The 16,883-nt window shown below is 38.2% G+C and overlaps 1 protein-coding gene across 1 annotated transcript in view; it reads right to left on the reverse strand.

Annotated features, from left to right (window-relative positions):
• Nucleotides 1–569: 569 nt before the first annotated feature.
• enpp1 (ectonucleotide pyrophosphatase/phosphodiesterase 1) overlaps nt 570–16,883 on the reverse strand; it is a 69,382-nt gene continuing 53,068 nt past the window's right edge. The window contains exons 15-24 of the mRNA XM_053514770.1: nt 15,820–15,889; nt 14,668–14,755; nt 13,632–13,816; nt 13,469–13,502; nt 13,230–13,384; nt 4,404–4,539; nt 4,217–4,291; nt 2,232–2,364; nt 1,522–1,666; nt 570–1,360 (exon numbers count right to left, since the gene is read on the reverse strand). Coding sequence (XP_053370745.1) covers nt 1,208–1,360; nt 1,522–1,666; nt 2,232–2,364; nt 4,217–4,291; nt 4,404–4,539; nt 13,230–13,384; nt 13,469–13,502; nt 13,632–13,816; nt 14,668–14,755; nt 15,820–15,889 — 1,174 coding nt within the window. The 3' untranslated portion in view covers nt 570–1,207. The remainder of the gene's footprint in view (nt 1,361–1,521; nt 1,667–2,231; nt 2,365–4,216; nt 4,292–4,403; nt 4,540–13,229; nt 13,385–13,468; nt 13,503–13,631; nt 13,817–14,667; nt 14,756–15,819; nt 15,890–16,883) is intronic.

A 16,883-nucleotide genomic window follows, 5' to 3' on the forward strand; every position in this document is an offset into this window, starting at 1 on the left:
CCTTCGCCAATAATTCTATTTTCTGATTGACTTGACAGCATTTGTTTAACTTTTGCACAGTACCTAATCATTTATATGGAACAACTAATTTGCATATATGATCAGACTCTGTTTTATCCTGACCTCTGTGTCATCTGAGATCTGACTATTAACGATTCAATTTTGACGACATGGCAAAAAGTCCCAAGAAGCAACGCCACCTCATAACTTTTACGTCACCCTAAACATACAGAGAACACCTCCTCTAGTCAGCACTTACTTTAACTCCTAGTTCTAGATGTGTAGAGATCCTGTAGTGACAGACACTGGTCCACAAATGATTTCTGCCTTTGCAGGAGATAAACAAGAAGCACAGGTTGCTAAAACATCCTAAATGGCAAACCGGAGCAGTGTTGTGTGTACCTGACTACACGCACTTGCAGACAGGAGTCATAAAAAAGTGAAGACATGACCTTTGAAACCTGAGAACTGTCAAATTAAATTGTACATGTATGCGATTTAACATGATTAGAAAAAGGTAGAGAAATTCTCTGGCTTTAGTACCATAAACATTTTTAAAAGGAAAACAATCAGGAGGAACTATAGCTTTAATTTCTTTGATTATACAGTTTTTGAGATTATCATCACAGAACTTTATAAATTAATAAACAAAAGTACGCATGAATACATAATAAAGATACTTCGTCTTTGTAAATATGATTTTAGCAGGTTTTGTCTTTATAATTAAACAATAATAGACATTATCAAAGTAAGAATACATTAATGCTGAACAATTAATTGCATAAAATTCGAAATTGCAATATGGACCTGTGCAATTATTTACTTGCAAAAGGTTGCAATTTTTTAGGTAATGTATGCATAGTCAGGATTTTATATGGAGTTTGTCAGTAATTTAAGTATTTCTTTTCTTATTTCTTTTTTTTTTAAATACATGTGAATTAAAATGGTGCATTTAATGGTTAAATTTCGCAGTTTAAATTGCAATTGCCATATGTGTCAAAACAATCACAATGTTTTTGTGATAAAATCATGCAGCCCTAGAAAACATCATTAATATTTTAAAAAGTTAAAGCATTTTTTCCCAATAATAAAAAAAAGTTAATTGTGATACAGATACAGTCTTTGGTACTCAGTTGACAGACAAAAGATATCCAGACTCACAGTCACAAGGTCTATGAGGTCCTTGAAAAATGCTTTGCATTAAAAACTAAAAGGTTTTTAGAAAAGTCTTTAGCTGTAAGGCGTCTTCGACAGGTAAAAGCTCGGGATAGAAGCTCAGCCCTGTGAGAAGCTCGATGTCTCGTATCCGTGCCACATGAAACTGAATCCAGTTCTGAACCCAAGAATAATCGCTGCTGTTCTGTACAAGCAAGATATATAAATTTCGGTTATTAGCATCAACTCTCAAGCTTAACACTTAATATTCAAACCCACTTCATAAGCATTTTAAAATCTGTCAATGTTTTAAAAATTATTCCAACAAAAACAGGGACTGCAGTATTACAACAGAACTATGCTTACATGACAGGTCTCAATGGTATCTGAACGGTGAGGCAGAATAAAGGAAACAGCCTCAATTGGACTCTCGCATTGATGTGGGGGTTGATGTACGTTCCTACAACTCATCAAGATCACGAAGAAGTGAGTGGGTAAAGGTATGTAATTCCTGTTACAGACAAAAAAGCACATTATTTAGCAGTTTGCCACACTTTCACTAGATGTGCAATATTACAGTATACACATTTAAACAAGTTAAACTAATACCTAGAGATCTCCAAAATGTGAGTTATTGTGGCCGCTGCAGCACAACTCAAATCCTGCATTCTGGTATTGCTGAACTTGTTTCAGTTTCACTTGTGTTTAAACGGACTTGGGTCACTAATGGGTTACTGCCCAGCCATGCCACTATGTCTGAGTGCATTTTAATAACCAATCAGAACTCTGAAAAAAGGAACTTCTCTTAAAACTGAGCTGAGCTAGAGAGAGGGTATGCTAAATTGTACAAAATACCATTCCCACTTTTGCCTTGAATGAAATCATACCAGGTTGAAAATCTGAACATTAAATCTTAAAGCACATTTCTAGACAAGAATAAAGAAGTTGACGAACCTTAATCCATGTCAATGTCCAATAATTATAAAAAGTTTGTTTTAAATAATAGGTGACTTCTAATATCAGTACATTTTAAAATATAAAAAAAAATACAAAATAACTATGGCCAAATAACTCACTTTATCTTCGTTTTCATGTCATCATATTTTCCATCAAAGTCCTTATCGAAAACTGGTCCACTCATGACATTTATGCCATTCATATTTTTTGAATATTTTACCACAAGAACATTATGGAAATAATCCCAAATCCCTGGAAGAAAAACAAAGTAAACCTGAAACATAAATTTAATGCACTTTGAAAAATGACTCAAATATTAGCTCAGTATTGGTAAAAGTAATGTGTAAAGCTAGGTCCCTCTCTTTTAATTCTGTTTTTAGTTATTTATCTTTTTTTCTGTAAAAACAATATAACTCATCTGATCATATTGGATCTTAGAATTAGGCAAATTTACCCACCCATAAATAACAAAATCAACAAAAATGAAGCCAAAAAGAAAAAAAGGGGGGAATACTAAATATTCCCTCTTGTTCAACAACTTGTAGATCAACCTTTAGGATCAATACCTTAAAGTAATTATTTTCTGTATGACTTAGTCTATCACTTTGTTTTGGTCCATTACTAACAACATTGCTCCAGCTCATTTAAGTTTCTGGGCATTTGCTTATGTTCTGGGCATACGGCTCTGTTAAGGTCCTGCCACAGCATTTTAATAGACCATTCCACAACCCTGATTATTTTTTTCCAGCTATTCTGATGTATTGTGATGATTTACCAGTGTGTTTTGGATCATTGTCCTGTCTCATGACTCAATTTTGACTCAATCAAGTTTTAGTTGTTGGACATAGTGTATGGCACCCATTTCAAGGGCATTTCCTCTTCGGCATAAGGCATAAGGTCTTTAAGTATTCGGATGTACTCAAATTGATCCATGATTCCTGAAATGTAATAAATAGGCCCAACACCTTAGTACGAGAAGCATCCCCATATCATGATGCTTGTGCCCCCATGCTTTACTGTCTTCACAGTGTACTGTGGCATAAATTCAGTGTTTATGGGTCTCCTGACAAACTGTCTGTGGCCTCTAGATACAAAAAGGACATTCTTGCTTTCATCAGTCCACAAAATATTGCACCATTTCTATTTAGGCCAGTCACTGTGTTCTTTGAAGGACTCTAACCTCTTCAGCACGTGCTGAGCTTCTTACTGATAGCTTGGCTTCACATAGCCGTCTTCTAATAGTAACAGTACTCACAGGTAACTTTAGGTGTTCTTTGATTATGCTGAAACTGATCATTGACTGAGTCTTTGCCAATTTTGTTATTCTTCAATCCATTCGAATGGTAGTTTTCCGTTTTCTTCCACATCTTTCTGTTTTTGGTCTCCATTTTAAAGCATTTGATATCATTTTATCAAAGCAGCCTATCATTTTCTGCACTTCTTTGTATGTTTTGTATCTCTAAACAACTTTTGAATCAAAGTACACTGTTGTTCTAAACAATGTCTGGAACTCTGATTTTCAGAGGGAAACGCACAGGACAACCTTTTCTGCATTTGTCCTTAAATAAGGGGAACTTGTTTGAACTGTTTTTCACAGAATAATTTCTCTCTCTTATTGAACTCTACACTGCTATTATTTTGAACACATCCTTTTCAATTAATGATTCAATTACACAGAATCAGGTGCATGCAGGTCATGACTGTTGGTTTTCTATTACTCAACTACGCCAACAAGTAAAATATTTACCATGAAGAAATATAATTTCTCCCAAAAACAATAAATTATCTCATTACTCATGTTGGACTGCTATTATTTTGAAAACAACTGTAAATAATGTAAATAATTGTCTGATGTTGTATTTGCCTAATACAAAAACATTATATTACATGTTATACAAAAAAATAGAATTAAAAGAGGGGGCACCAACAGTTACGACTGTAAAAGACATGAACACCTACCTGCAAACCCCGTTTTACCCTGTTTACATAAACGCTATATTTCCTTGTTATCAATCTGATTGTGTTAATATCCATGAGTGGATCTCTCTTTTGGATTGTTTTGCCCTGCTGCCCCATGTTTACCCTTTCCTAAATATAGAATTACCTTTGAATACTGTAAACATTGGTGCCATGTTACTTGTGATGAGTGAGTCAGACTCAGTTCCATATGAAGCCAAATCTGTAGAGGAAGTTGGGCTGGTTAAATAATGTAAAAATACAATCTAAAAATACATATATATATACATGTGAGATGTTAGGTCTGTATAATTTCAGGAAGTGTGTGAACCTACTTGGAGGATGGAGAAATCCATATGTTAGTGTTTGGTTGTCCTGGTAGAAGGAGCAGTACTGACTCGCTTCGGCTGGAATACGCACATCTGCACGAACACACTCTTCCTGTGAGGAACTTAAGGGTTGCACTTCAGACTGAGTGAGTGTGAGAGCAAGATAAAAAGAGAGCCAGAGAGAGAAAGGTGCACATAATGTGAGCATCTGTCTTGTGAAATGCAGTGACATTTTTCCCCTGTAATTTGTTCATATGTAAAAATTACCCTTTTTATCTCTGGCTATGTATATTTATAATGATTTGCTTGATATGAAAAAAATACTGTACCTTAGCAAACTTGTTAAAGGATTTTGTGCATGCCTCTACAAGACTGGTACGACTATACTCAAGGGACTCAGAGGATAATTATCTAAAAGATTAACATTTCTAAACAGTACAGCCACACACTAGTCTACAGTAGATTGTCAACCAGAAGTTGCCTATTACCGCTGCACTCATCGGCACAGCAAAATGACAGCGGCCAAAATAAATCAGTCACATTTCAAAGTCAGACATTTTGCAAAACAGCTTCAGTTGCCGCGGTTTTTAATTGTTATTAGAGCTTAAGTCACAAAAAAAAATCATAACAATATGTTGTATCGAAAAAATACTACAGTGATGGTGATTTCCACATCTGAGTACTTACACAACAAACATAAAAAATCTGACCCAGAGCTATAGACATTTACTGTACAATAATGAGTAAATAAAAACGTTTAAATGTTGTTTAGACAGCCGATTGAGTTCACTTGTGAATATGAAATTAAGTATTTTATTTGTACAAAGAATTAACTGTTATATAGCCTCTCTCTGTTTGTATCTGTTTGTTGTTATTATTTTAAAAAATGTTACATTTAAAGACATCAAACTTTAAATATAGAAATTACTAGGAAATATTCTTTCAGAATAGAACATTAGAATAACTAAAAAAAATTATTGTCACATTGGAGTTTTTTTCAGCATTTTTTTGTACCAAATAATATTTATGCAGTATTATTATAATTCACTATTCATTCTCAGTTGCTATTGTTACTCTGCATGCTTTACAATGTCAAACAACATTCAAATGCAAGCTGTTCACACCCAGACATTAAGATTTCTCACACAGAAACAGTGAGGCCAGAGAGAAAAACAAAAATGCATCCTTCCCAACTTTAAACTAACTTAAGTCAGCTCCTGTGATGAGATTACTTTTAAAACCTTTGGGGTCTGAGGCCTTTCTGAAGACCTGCAGTGCTTTAGGCCTCTTCTTAGATTTGTGTACATTTAAAATCTTCTGGATTCAAGATTATAAAATTGACATTGTTATTGTTCTTAATTCCTGGAATGAAAGCGATGGAGATTTTCCTTATTATAACATGTGTTGCATTGTTTTTTAATAACTTTATACACAATCATTTTGTTTGGTATTTGATTCCATTTGTAAAATAGCATATAAAAATCATGGGTTGTGTATAGAGTGATAAAAACAGTACAATACAATACACAGTTATATTTCTCAGCAAAACCAGATGAGAAACAACATCTTAATATGTTTAAAATTTAAATGTTTAAAGGACATTAGACACTGGATGCTAGTAAATTGCTTTATTATGAGTAAACACATATACTGTACTTGTACAAGGACCCTATGCAGCTACAAGTAAGCGTTTTGATCACACAGTAACTCTGGATGGCCTTTCTATTTAATTATATGCTCCAATAAAATACCTAGGTGTGATTATAGATTCCAGTCTTTCTTTTGAATCTTATGTAGATTTACGTATGTGAGATTTGCTCTGTTAACAAGCTCGGTTTTTCACCGTATGTTCCCCCTAAGACGACTTAAAACCTGGCAGTGGAATTTATTAGAGGGTTTTTTGGCATTTATAAAGGTCAATGCTCCCTTTGATCTGCCGGCGTGTTAGAGAACACATTTTAAGCCTTGAAACTTTTTGACGCCCCCCACATTCTGACTAGGCACATATTGTCAGTACACGATGCAAAAAAAAAACTAGTTCATCATTTTGCCACCTCTAGGTTAAATTATTGCAATGCTTGAATTTGCTGAATGTTCAACTAGAACCAGATGATATTAGCACATCACCCCATCTTATCCACATTGTATTGGATCCCAGTGAAATTTTGCATTGATTTTAAAACACTACTTAATGGTCTAGCACAGAGTATTATGATGAACTGGTATGTTTGGATGCTGTCTTCCCCACTCTCACTTAGCTTTGTTGATGAAGTGACTGGTTGCTATTAACCTCTTCCAGTTGACCATGAAGATGGTCTTGGACTCGGATGATGCAGACAATTGTACTCTGATGACTTCTTACTGCAGTCGATCAGAATTTCAACAAAAATAACTAAAGCTGACTTCATATTAACTTTATACTATATTCATATTATTATACTGAACCTCCAGTCTCATAGCATACATTATGACTGCATACCGATCCATGCTATCCATTATCACCCAAATGAGGATGGGTTTCCTCTTGAGTCAGGGCATTTCAAGGTTTCTTTCTATTGCCATCTCAGGGAGTTTTTCCTTGCCACTTCCACCCTCAGCTTGCTCATCAGGGACAAACTGTTAATTATTATTTATACATGTTTCCGTAAACAACTTTAACTCATTTCCATAATCCTTAAAACCCTTTTCGAGAATCAACATTGTCAAAAGTGTTTTATAAATAAAACAGAATAAAATTGAAATTTTGTCTACGCTTAGCCCTGTACAATTCCCAAACAGACAAATGTCCAGGTCTCGGACTTCTGACAGGTATCTCAGCAACTTTGTAGGATGGATACCCACCTTTACACTAACCACATAAAAAAAAAGGCTTCAATGCCCCTTTGAACACTCTAGAACCATTGCGTTTTCTTTTTAAACAAAAGAAATCATAATTAAAGAGTGGCCAGACTGGCCCTTTTCCCCAGAGCCTTATCCTTTAACCCCCAAAAGCTTGTTTTATAAGCTTTAGATAGAATCTTCACAAGTCGGCTTTTCAAAGATAAGCCGCACTGATAGAGACTTACCTGGCATGTCACTACAGCTGGAGCACTGTTATGGCAGCACATACAGCAGGGATACTAAGCTTTGTACTCAGAAGTGGGGTAAAAACTGTTCTGAATATTTTCTGTTATATATGGATTTCTGTACCAAACTTGTAAATTATGACAGCTGGGGAACTGAAATTAAGTTATGCTAAGTTTATATTGCAGGCAAGAGAATTTAGAAAATCTGGAAGGAACTCGGTATAGACCTGCTGCAGTGGTTCTTAATCCTGGTAAAGGTGTTCCCCAATCAACTTCTGTTAGAAGTGTACTAGACACAGCAAGCCGAAGGATTGGAGTAATTAGGCCTATATCTCTTGGCTAGCCTGAGATATAACGGCTCTAATCCAAGGTGCTGTTAATTGGTGATTTTTTGAGGCTGGTAACTATAGGATTCTGCAGTAAAGAGGGATATACCCTTTTTTAGTACAAGCTGGGCAATATTCAATTAAATACAATTGTATTTTATTTGTATAGCACAGTTGCCATTGTCGCAAAGCAGCTTTACACAATCAAAAGAGATTATTGACGTTAGTATGAAATGTGTATGAATCAAAATGATTAGAAAGTCCCTGATGAGCAAGCCAAGGGCGACAGTGGCAAGGAAAAACTCCCTGAGATGGCACTAGGATAAAAAACCTTGGAGAGAACCAGACTCAACAGGGAACCCAAGCTCATTTGGATGATAATTGTAAGGAGGGATTGATCTGCAGTCATACTGTGTGAGACTAGAAGTTACTTTAAGTTGTCTTTAAGTTGATAAGTCCAGTTCATTATTGGAGGCTCAGGTAGACCGTAGGAAATTCCAGTCCAGAACTATTAAGTGATTGCAGTCACAAGTCCTCAGAGAACAGCTGTCTGCAGCAGCGTAGGCCAGAACTGTTTTTGCGTTAAAGTGGAACCGTCCCCAGTAATCACACGCATCCCAAAAGGACCACACGGGTCATCCATGCAACGACATATTCAACCAAAAGGGGGCACCAGGACGAGTCAGACGGGTCCAGAGGGCAGAGGGGGTCTGGATCACTGGCAGCGTGTGTGTCTCGACAGAGAGACAGAGAAAAGGAAAGAGAGAGATAGAGAGAGAGAGAAGAATATGAGTAAGAAGAAAAGAAGAAGAGATTAGGTATGGTCACAGTCACATATTGTATAATGTGAATGTATATTTCGTGCAGAGTGCAAACAGGGACTCTGGCAGGACTAACTATGACAGCTTAACTAAAAGGGAGAGCCAGAAGAAAACACAGACATGAGGGCTCCATGAAATGTAAAGCATGGATTTTAGCCTGGACTTAAACACTGAGACTGTGAGTCCTGAAAATTAATTGGAAGACTATTCCATAACTTTGGGGCTTTGTAAGAGAAAGCTCTGCCCCCTGCTGTAGTTTTCATAATACATGGTACTGACAAGCAGCCTGTATCTTTTGATCGAAGTAGGCGTGGCGCATCGTAAGACACTAACAGTTCACTCAGATACTGCAGTGCAGGACCTTTTAATGCTTTATACGTCAAAAGTAGTATTTGAATTAAAATTGACACAAAATTTCTTAAGGAGCTAATGAAGTGTGGATAAGATAAGGGTGATATGCTCGAGGAATCTCATTCCTGCATTCTAGACTAACTTAAAGCATGTTTATGCACCTGATTGAACAACCAGACAGTTACAATAGTCCAACCTAGAGGTGATAAAAACATGAACTAATTTCCTGCACCATTTAGTGACAATATATACATTATCTTGTTCATTATATCAACATTTCTGAGGTGAAAGAATGCTATTCTGGTAATATTATCTACATCAGTTGATGACTGGAAGACTGTAAAAGACACCTAAGTTGCACTTGATGGAACAGAAAGGCCATTTAAAGTTACAGTGTAATCAAAAAAGCTTGCTTCCAGCTGCATGTGGTCTGGTGATGGGTCGTTCATGAATAATTCAGTCTTTTTAAATGAGTTTTTAATGTGACTCAGAAAAACAAGTGGTCTCAGAGAGTGATTTGTTCATTTTCTATTGGGTGCGCATGAGCGAAGCATTACAAAATCTCTGTAGGTTATGGTAGGTTATGTACAAGAAACAAAAATGAGCAGTTCACCTCATAAGTCTTCTTGTTCAAGTCGTTCATTCTTTTGTCACGTGACTCCCATAGACGCTATGCAGTGCATGATTCGGACCAGAAGTTAGTATGCACTCACATAAATGGCTTTAGAGATTTATAGCTATATAAATGGCTATAGAAGGTTTACTGTTTAAGATGAGAAGGGGAGACGGGAGGGGCTGATTCCTCCTGTCCTTTTACTTTAGATTTACACATACACAAACACACACACACACACACACACACACACACACACACACACACACACACACACACACAGTGCCTGCGCACTTAAACAGAAACACTTATCTGTCGGGATTTATTTTTACTTCTTTTTTTTAAGGTAAAGTGCAGGTTAATTTGTTTTATTTTTACTTTATATTTTGTATTAATTATTTTTATGTATTTTTTTTGGGGCTGTGGAATGAATAATTTGAGTTTCCATTATTTCTTATGGGAAAATGCTTTGATTTACTTGCTTTTTTTTGCTTTAGTGTTTTGGAATACAAGCCCACTTCTGGAACAAATTATGCTCATAATCCAAGGTTCCACTGTACTACGATCAATGGTGTTAAAAGCTGCTAAGTAATATAAAGCGACACAACCCTGATCAGAGGCGAATACAGTACGATATGCAGTGAAATGCTTATACGACCGCCAGTGACATCCTGACGGGAAACATCACGACCTGGTTTGGAAACAGCACCATGCAGGACAGACGAGCTCTACAGAGGGTGGTGCGATCTGCTGGGAAGAAGCTCCTCCTCAGTCTCTCTGTGTTGGCCTTCAAGAAGAGGAATCGCTTTCCAGACTGCAACAGAGAAAACAGTCCATTGTTGGGATGGCTGAGGTCCTTCACGATCTTCCTGGCTTTGGTCCAGCACCGCTTGCTGTAGATCGAGTGCAGGTCAGGAAGCTAGGTACGGATGGTGCGCTCAGCAGATCGCACCACCCTCTGTAGAGCTCGTCTGTCCTGCATGGTGCTGTTTCCAAACCAGGTCGTGATGTTTCCCGTCAGGATGCTCTCTATGGTACAGAAGTAGAAAGTCCTGAGCACCTTAGTCTGAAGTCTCTCAAGCGTCTGAGGTGGTAGACCTGTCGGGCCTTTTTCACCACGGTGTTGATGTGACAGGACGATGACAGGTCCTGCATGATGTGAATACCGAGGTATCGGAAGCTGTCCACTCTCTCCACTGGGCTCATGTTGATGATGGGGGTCTGGTAGTTCCCCTCCTGCTTTGTACTAAAGTCCACTATCAGCTCCTTTGTCTTGCTGACGTTCAGGAGAAGATTGTTCCACCAGCTGCTGTTCCCCATTAAGCACATACCGCCTCCCCTTAACTTTCCCGAGTCCCGTGTCCTGTCCATGCGGTGAACCGAGAAGAACTGGATTCAGCCATGTCTCGGTAAAGCAGAGAAGGTTGCAGTCCCAAATGTCTCTCTGGAACTTTATCCTGGCCCTGAGGTCATCGAGCTTGTTTTCCAGTGACTGGACGTTGGCGAGCAGGATGCTAGGCAGAGGTGTCTGGTGTGCACGGGCTCTCAGCCTTTTCCTGATGCCAGCTCGTTTCCCTCGGGCCACCGCTTCGCATCGCGTTCTATGTTCTCCCTCAGGATCTCACTCGTCCAGCTCGGATCCGGAGTTAAAAACGTTGAATTGTGAGTAAATTGTATACCAATAGAAACAAGAGTGTCTTTATCATACCTAATGTACTCAATGGTGGTGAATTTGCCGATTTTAAAATACCGAAAACTAACTTAAAAAACAAAAACAAAGAAAAGGGGGTCGGAGCAGTCGTGACGGCAGCCGACCTCACCGGCGCCGGGATTTTTTTCTAGTTAGTTTTGCTAAAGTATTAAATGAAAATCTGGGATTATTTTTATTTTAATATGATGAACTGAATTTTATTTAATTTTAACCAACTATAAAAACATGCCTTAATTAAAGAAATGTTAAACAAAAATTGGTCATATAGGCTAAGAAATAGAAAATATTCATTTATTTTTGTTTAGACGAGCCCGTTCAGTGAACAAAATTCTGTTTCTCTAAAGAGCATTTTTGACCACTACAGCCTTTTTACGGCAGCTAACATTACTGCTGCATTACTGCCTCTCAGTACAGCACACTCGTGCACCCACTCCTGTATTTGCTTATTCTACTAGCGCGTGAGAGCTCTGCCTGCTACTGAATCGCAGTATGTTGTTCTGAGGCAATGCGTTCCACTCTTCCACAAGTGCGACACGCCGTTCTGCCAGGTCACGTGGGGGTGGGGTACGATCATCCAGTCTCTGCTTCAACTGGTCACAGGCATGCTCTATGGGGTTTCAGGTCAGGGGACATTGGTGGCCATATGAGGCACTCCAACTTCCTGAAGTCGTACAGCATTATCATCCATGAACAGAAAGTTGGGGGTGTGCTGGTGGAATTGGGGGATGATGATGGGTTCTAAGATGTCTCTGAGGTAAGAACGAGCAATGACTGAGCCATGTACAATAACCAAATATGTTTTGCGCTGACTGGTGATGCCTGCCCAGACTGTTGCACCTCCTCCACCTGGGGACAAAGGAATTTCACCTCCAAAGCCTGGGGACCATGTTGACCTCAGCATATTGCTCACCTCACCTTCTCCAGCAACACTGATGCCAATCATTTCTGTGCACAGGTCAGTAGACCACTGCTGCATTGTCCAGGTCACATGGTCTTGTGCCCACTGCAAACCTTCACAGCGGTGTCTTGGTGTCAGTTGAGTCACCTGAAACGGTCGTCTGGCATTTAAGTCAAAGCGGTGGAGTCGGTTAAGAATAGTTTGTCTGGAAACCCTAGTACCCCTCGCATCTTGTAAACGGGCCTGCAGCTGTGTGGCAGTTGCATAACGATGTCTGAGTGCATAGGTCCTTAGGTACTGGTCATCGTTGCGGTCACTCGTGAAGCTCCACTCCTGGGTCTGTCATGAACTCTGCCAGTAGTTCTGTGTCTTAATGCAAGTCTGCTGATGACACTTTGAGACACACCAAGTTCACCAGCAACATCTGACTGCCTGCCACCGACCCGAAGGCGCGCCATGGCCAGGTGGCGCTGTTCGTCCGTTAAGTGACGTTGTATGTTCATGGCTGTTTAAATGATGAACTTGGAATGACTTACTGACAGTACCAGCTTTTTATACCCACAGAATGTTGAAAGCAATGCCACACTGAAAAAGGTTGTCTTTTGGGATTGGCCCCAATATAAGGCACACCCGTACACAATTAGACCGTTACATGGAAAACACAAAATAAGGTGTGTCTATCACCCCAATACAATTGCCTCCCTATCCCAAAAATGTCTGAAGTGAAACAAACACCGTATGTATGACATCCACTTAGTCTCTACTAAGACAATATCCCTAACTTATTGTGAGTAGTGTATTTCGGCGGCCCACACAAGAATACTTTAGGTATGGGAACCACTGTGATTAAGTAACACATATGGATTTAATAAAAAAAAAAAACAGGTTCAATATGATCAGTGTTGTTCCTACTGTTGGAAAAATAAATTTGAGGACCACTTTTGCCTGCTACATATGTAAACATAGCTTTCATCAACTGTATTCATTCATATTGTTGTGATAGAACATTCTTTTCCCCCATTTTCAGAGAAGTTAAAATGATCTCACCAATGCTTTTAGACTGTATGCAACCCAAAGGGGCATGCGGATGTCCTTGCTGTATGCACTAATGTAAGATGAATGCTGAAGCATGCAGTATTCTGCATTCTCTTGTAGAACCCTTGGAGCTCCATATGGAAGATGAAGGTGTCTGGCTGTCGGAACTGTCAGGGTAGATGAGTTCATCATTAACTAGCAGTGCTGAAAATGTAAAGCTAATGTAAAATCTGAACAAAAGATTTAAATACCTGATGTAATGAGACGCTGGTTGAGATATTCCACCTGCAACAGGAAAATGATTTGATAAAATAGTTTAGACCTGTCCTTTTCATATGTCTTGTATCAAGATCATGCATCCTGATGTTTTAAAAGTTTTATTCGAGGTGCAATTAATTCTTTTGTCAAGCCAACCTCGGATTTGTTATGCAACTTGCAGGTGCAGCCCAGGTCATCTTTCGGAGACAGGACAACAGAAGAACAGATGGACACTGAAGACATCTCAGCAGGGTGGACTGGATGATAAGTTGGATTCCTCAGGAGATGGTTAAGACTCCCATGAGTTCCGTTGTTAGGAGCAGGAGCAACTGCCAACAAATCTAAACCAAGTTGCATAGGTAATTAGCCTTCATTTTAGATAATACACAATTGCCCTCATAATAATGAATAATAAATAAAGATTTGATGGGTTGAATTAGCAGAATTTGTTCCACCAGAAGCCATTAAATCAGACCTTATCTACAGAAACAAAGTCCAAGGGAGGCATGGATTTCGAAAGGACTGGGCAAATAAGGACAGCTAATTAAGCCAATGCTGAAAGGAGCCTTTCTAATATAAACTGTAAAAAATGATTTGTAAATTATACAGTAAAAAAACGGCAGCCATGGTTGCCAGAAATTTACCTTAAAAAATACGGTAGCCCCGTTATCAAACCTTGGATTGCGAGCATAGTTTGTTCCAGAAGTGTGCTTGTATATCAAAACACTCGTATATCAAAGCTAATTTTACAGAAATAATGGAAATTCACACTAAAGGAAACACTACTCTAATTTTTCCACTTTACCTTTGAAATGAACCACGACAGAGCAGTGCTTCTATTAAAGTGTGTGTCACTTTAATGAAAGCACTGCTTAGTCGTAATTCTTTTCAAAGATACTGTAAAGTGCAGGTTAATTTGTTTTATTTTTACTTTACAGCACTGATTCCGTTAGTGTGTGTGCACATGCGCGAGTGTCATGGAACCACATGGATGTTGACTATACGAGTGACGCACACACACTGAGACTGAGCATGGGAGACGATTACCCATAATCCCATAGTGCGCAAGAGAGAAGAACTTAGTTGTGATCATGTGACACTCGGCAGACAAAGCGCATGCATACTACTCGTATATCAAAACCAAGTTACTCGCATTCCAAGGTTCTACTGTACACTGTTCACAATCACTTACCACACATAAGATTATAGACTTCTATGTTCTCAAAGGGTTCTACAGTTGTGTTAAATTTCATTGCTGGTCCATATCCTATGAAGATTGTCTGTAAAAAATCTCAGTATTAACATTAAAGAGACAAGTATAATTTGTGTTATATTAATTTATTTTAAGAATTCACAGCGCATTACTTTTTCCACATTTTGTTATGTCACAGCCTTATTCTAAAATAGATTAACTTCATTTTTTTCCACAGAAACACCCCATAATGACAACATTAAAAAAGTTTACCTGAGATTTTTGCAAACTTATTAAAAATAAAAAAAAATGAGAAAGCACATGTACATAAGTATTTATAGCCTTTGCCATGAAGCACAAAATTGAGCCCAGATGCATCCAGTTTCCCCTGATCATCCTTGAGATATTTCTGCAGCTTAAACCTGTGTTAAATTTAGTTGACACCTGTCTATATAAGGTCCCACAGTTGACAGTTCATGTCAGAGCAGAAACCAAGCATGAAGTCAAAGGAATTGTCTATAGACCTCCAATGGTCACTCTTACGGAGCTCCAGAGGTTCTTTGTGCAGAGAGGAGAACCTTCCAGAAGGACAACCATCTCTGCAGCAATCCACCAATCAGGCCCATATGGTAGAGAGGCCAGACCTGAGGATTTTGTTTCTCATGGTCTGAGAGTCCTTCAGGTGCCTTTTGGCAAACTCCAGGCGGGCTGCCATGTGCCTTTTACTAAGAAGTGGCTTCCGTCTGGCCACTCTACCACAAAATGTGGGAAAAGTGATGCGCTGTGAATACTTCCCGGATGCACTGTATATAACATCGATCATCTATGATCCTCACACTTAAGTCACATGCAGCACACTGTTCTTGAGCATTTCTTGACATATTTAGGGAAGTCACAGAACGAATAATTCATTTTTTTATGTATTTTTAAACAGAACTCCCATCTCCCAGCTCATGCTGTTTTTCCAAGGAAACAATCTTAATATATTGCAGCTGCAAGTACTTGGCATCCGTCTCTTACTGTGACAAGTCCATGAATTTCCTTCAAGTTACTAGATTAACACATGAATAAATATCCAAGTGATGCATGCAAAACAGAACAGATGATTGTGTAAAGTGTTATTGCTTGTTATTTACTGAATACTACACCGACCTGCATGTTTGTAAAGACGTTATCTGAACCATGGAACCCACCACTGCAGTACTTGACCTCACTTGGTTTACTGGATAAAAACAGAAACAGAAAGACCATAAAGTTAAAGGAATTTCACAAAAATGTCAAAAATGTCATTTGATAGCTCTTGAATATAAACAAGAGTCATATTTATAAAGGGGCTTAAGGACTTTGGAAGGGACATTCGTCTTACTTTTTTATTCTTGCCATTAGGGCATGCTAATAACCAGACTAGCACATCTTTACTGATATACAATCCCAACTAGTTCTGTGTAAAAAAGTCATTGTAGTAGTTAAGTGACTACTAAGTAGTTACTTAATAAGCTAAATAATAACAAATATAAACAATTAATTAAATTATATCATAGCCTTATTACTGCCAGCCCTGTTTTCCAGCAATATAAAGAAAATTATTAACTTATTTAGCTACTAATTACTAATAAAGGTTACTAATTATTTAGCACACTGTGAAAATGTTTGATGAAATTCTGGAGGCAGTTAGAATTGAGGAGGCGATTTGAATTGTATTACACTGGAAACTGTTACAAAGGACTCCAGACAACCACATGAGAAACCTGGAACAGTTATTAACTTCCCTAGCATACAGCCAACCAAAATTTCTCCAAGAGCACACTTACTAGTGATTCAAGTCACAAAAGAAGGCTCTGCAGGCTTCACTCAACTCACATGATGACTATAACCACTAATAGAAAGTGGCTGTACCAGTTGGTAGCTTTAAGTGAATAGATTACCACTGAATAAATGTCACAGTATGGTATTTTACAAATCCTTAGCATAACCACGTTCACTAATCATTGGGCTACTATACCAAAGGAAGCTTGCGAACATGGTCTGTCCACAGAATGTGTTTTAGTATTATCAAGATGGTGAAGGAGATAGTAAAGATCATACTAACAGCACATACAGTACATTACACCCTGGACTTTCTTAAATGCACATTTTTATTTTCCCTCAGGTGCAATTGCAATGATTACGCTAATTAAGTGCTGGCAAATAGAAATCACTCCAACAACTTGTTGATG

This window comes from Clarias gariepinus, chromosome 2 (genome assembly GCF_024256425.1).
Source record: "Clarias gariepinus isolate MV-2021 ecotype Netherlands chromosome 2, CGAR_prim_01v2, whole genome shotgun sequence".
In the NCBI taxonomy this organism is placed as follows: domain Eukaryota; kingdom Metazoa; phylum Chordata; class Actinopteri; order Siluriformes; family Clariidae; genus Clarias; species Clarias gariepinus.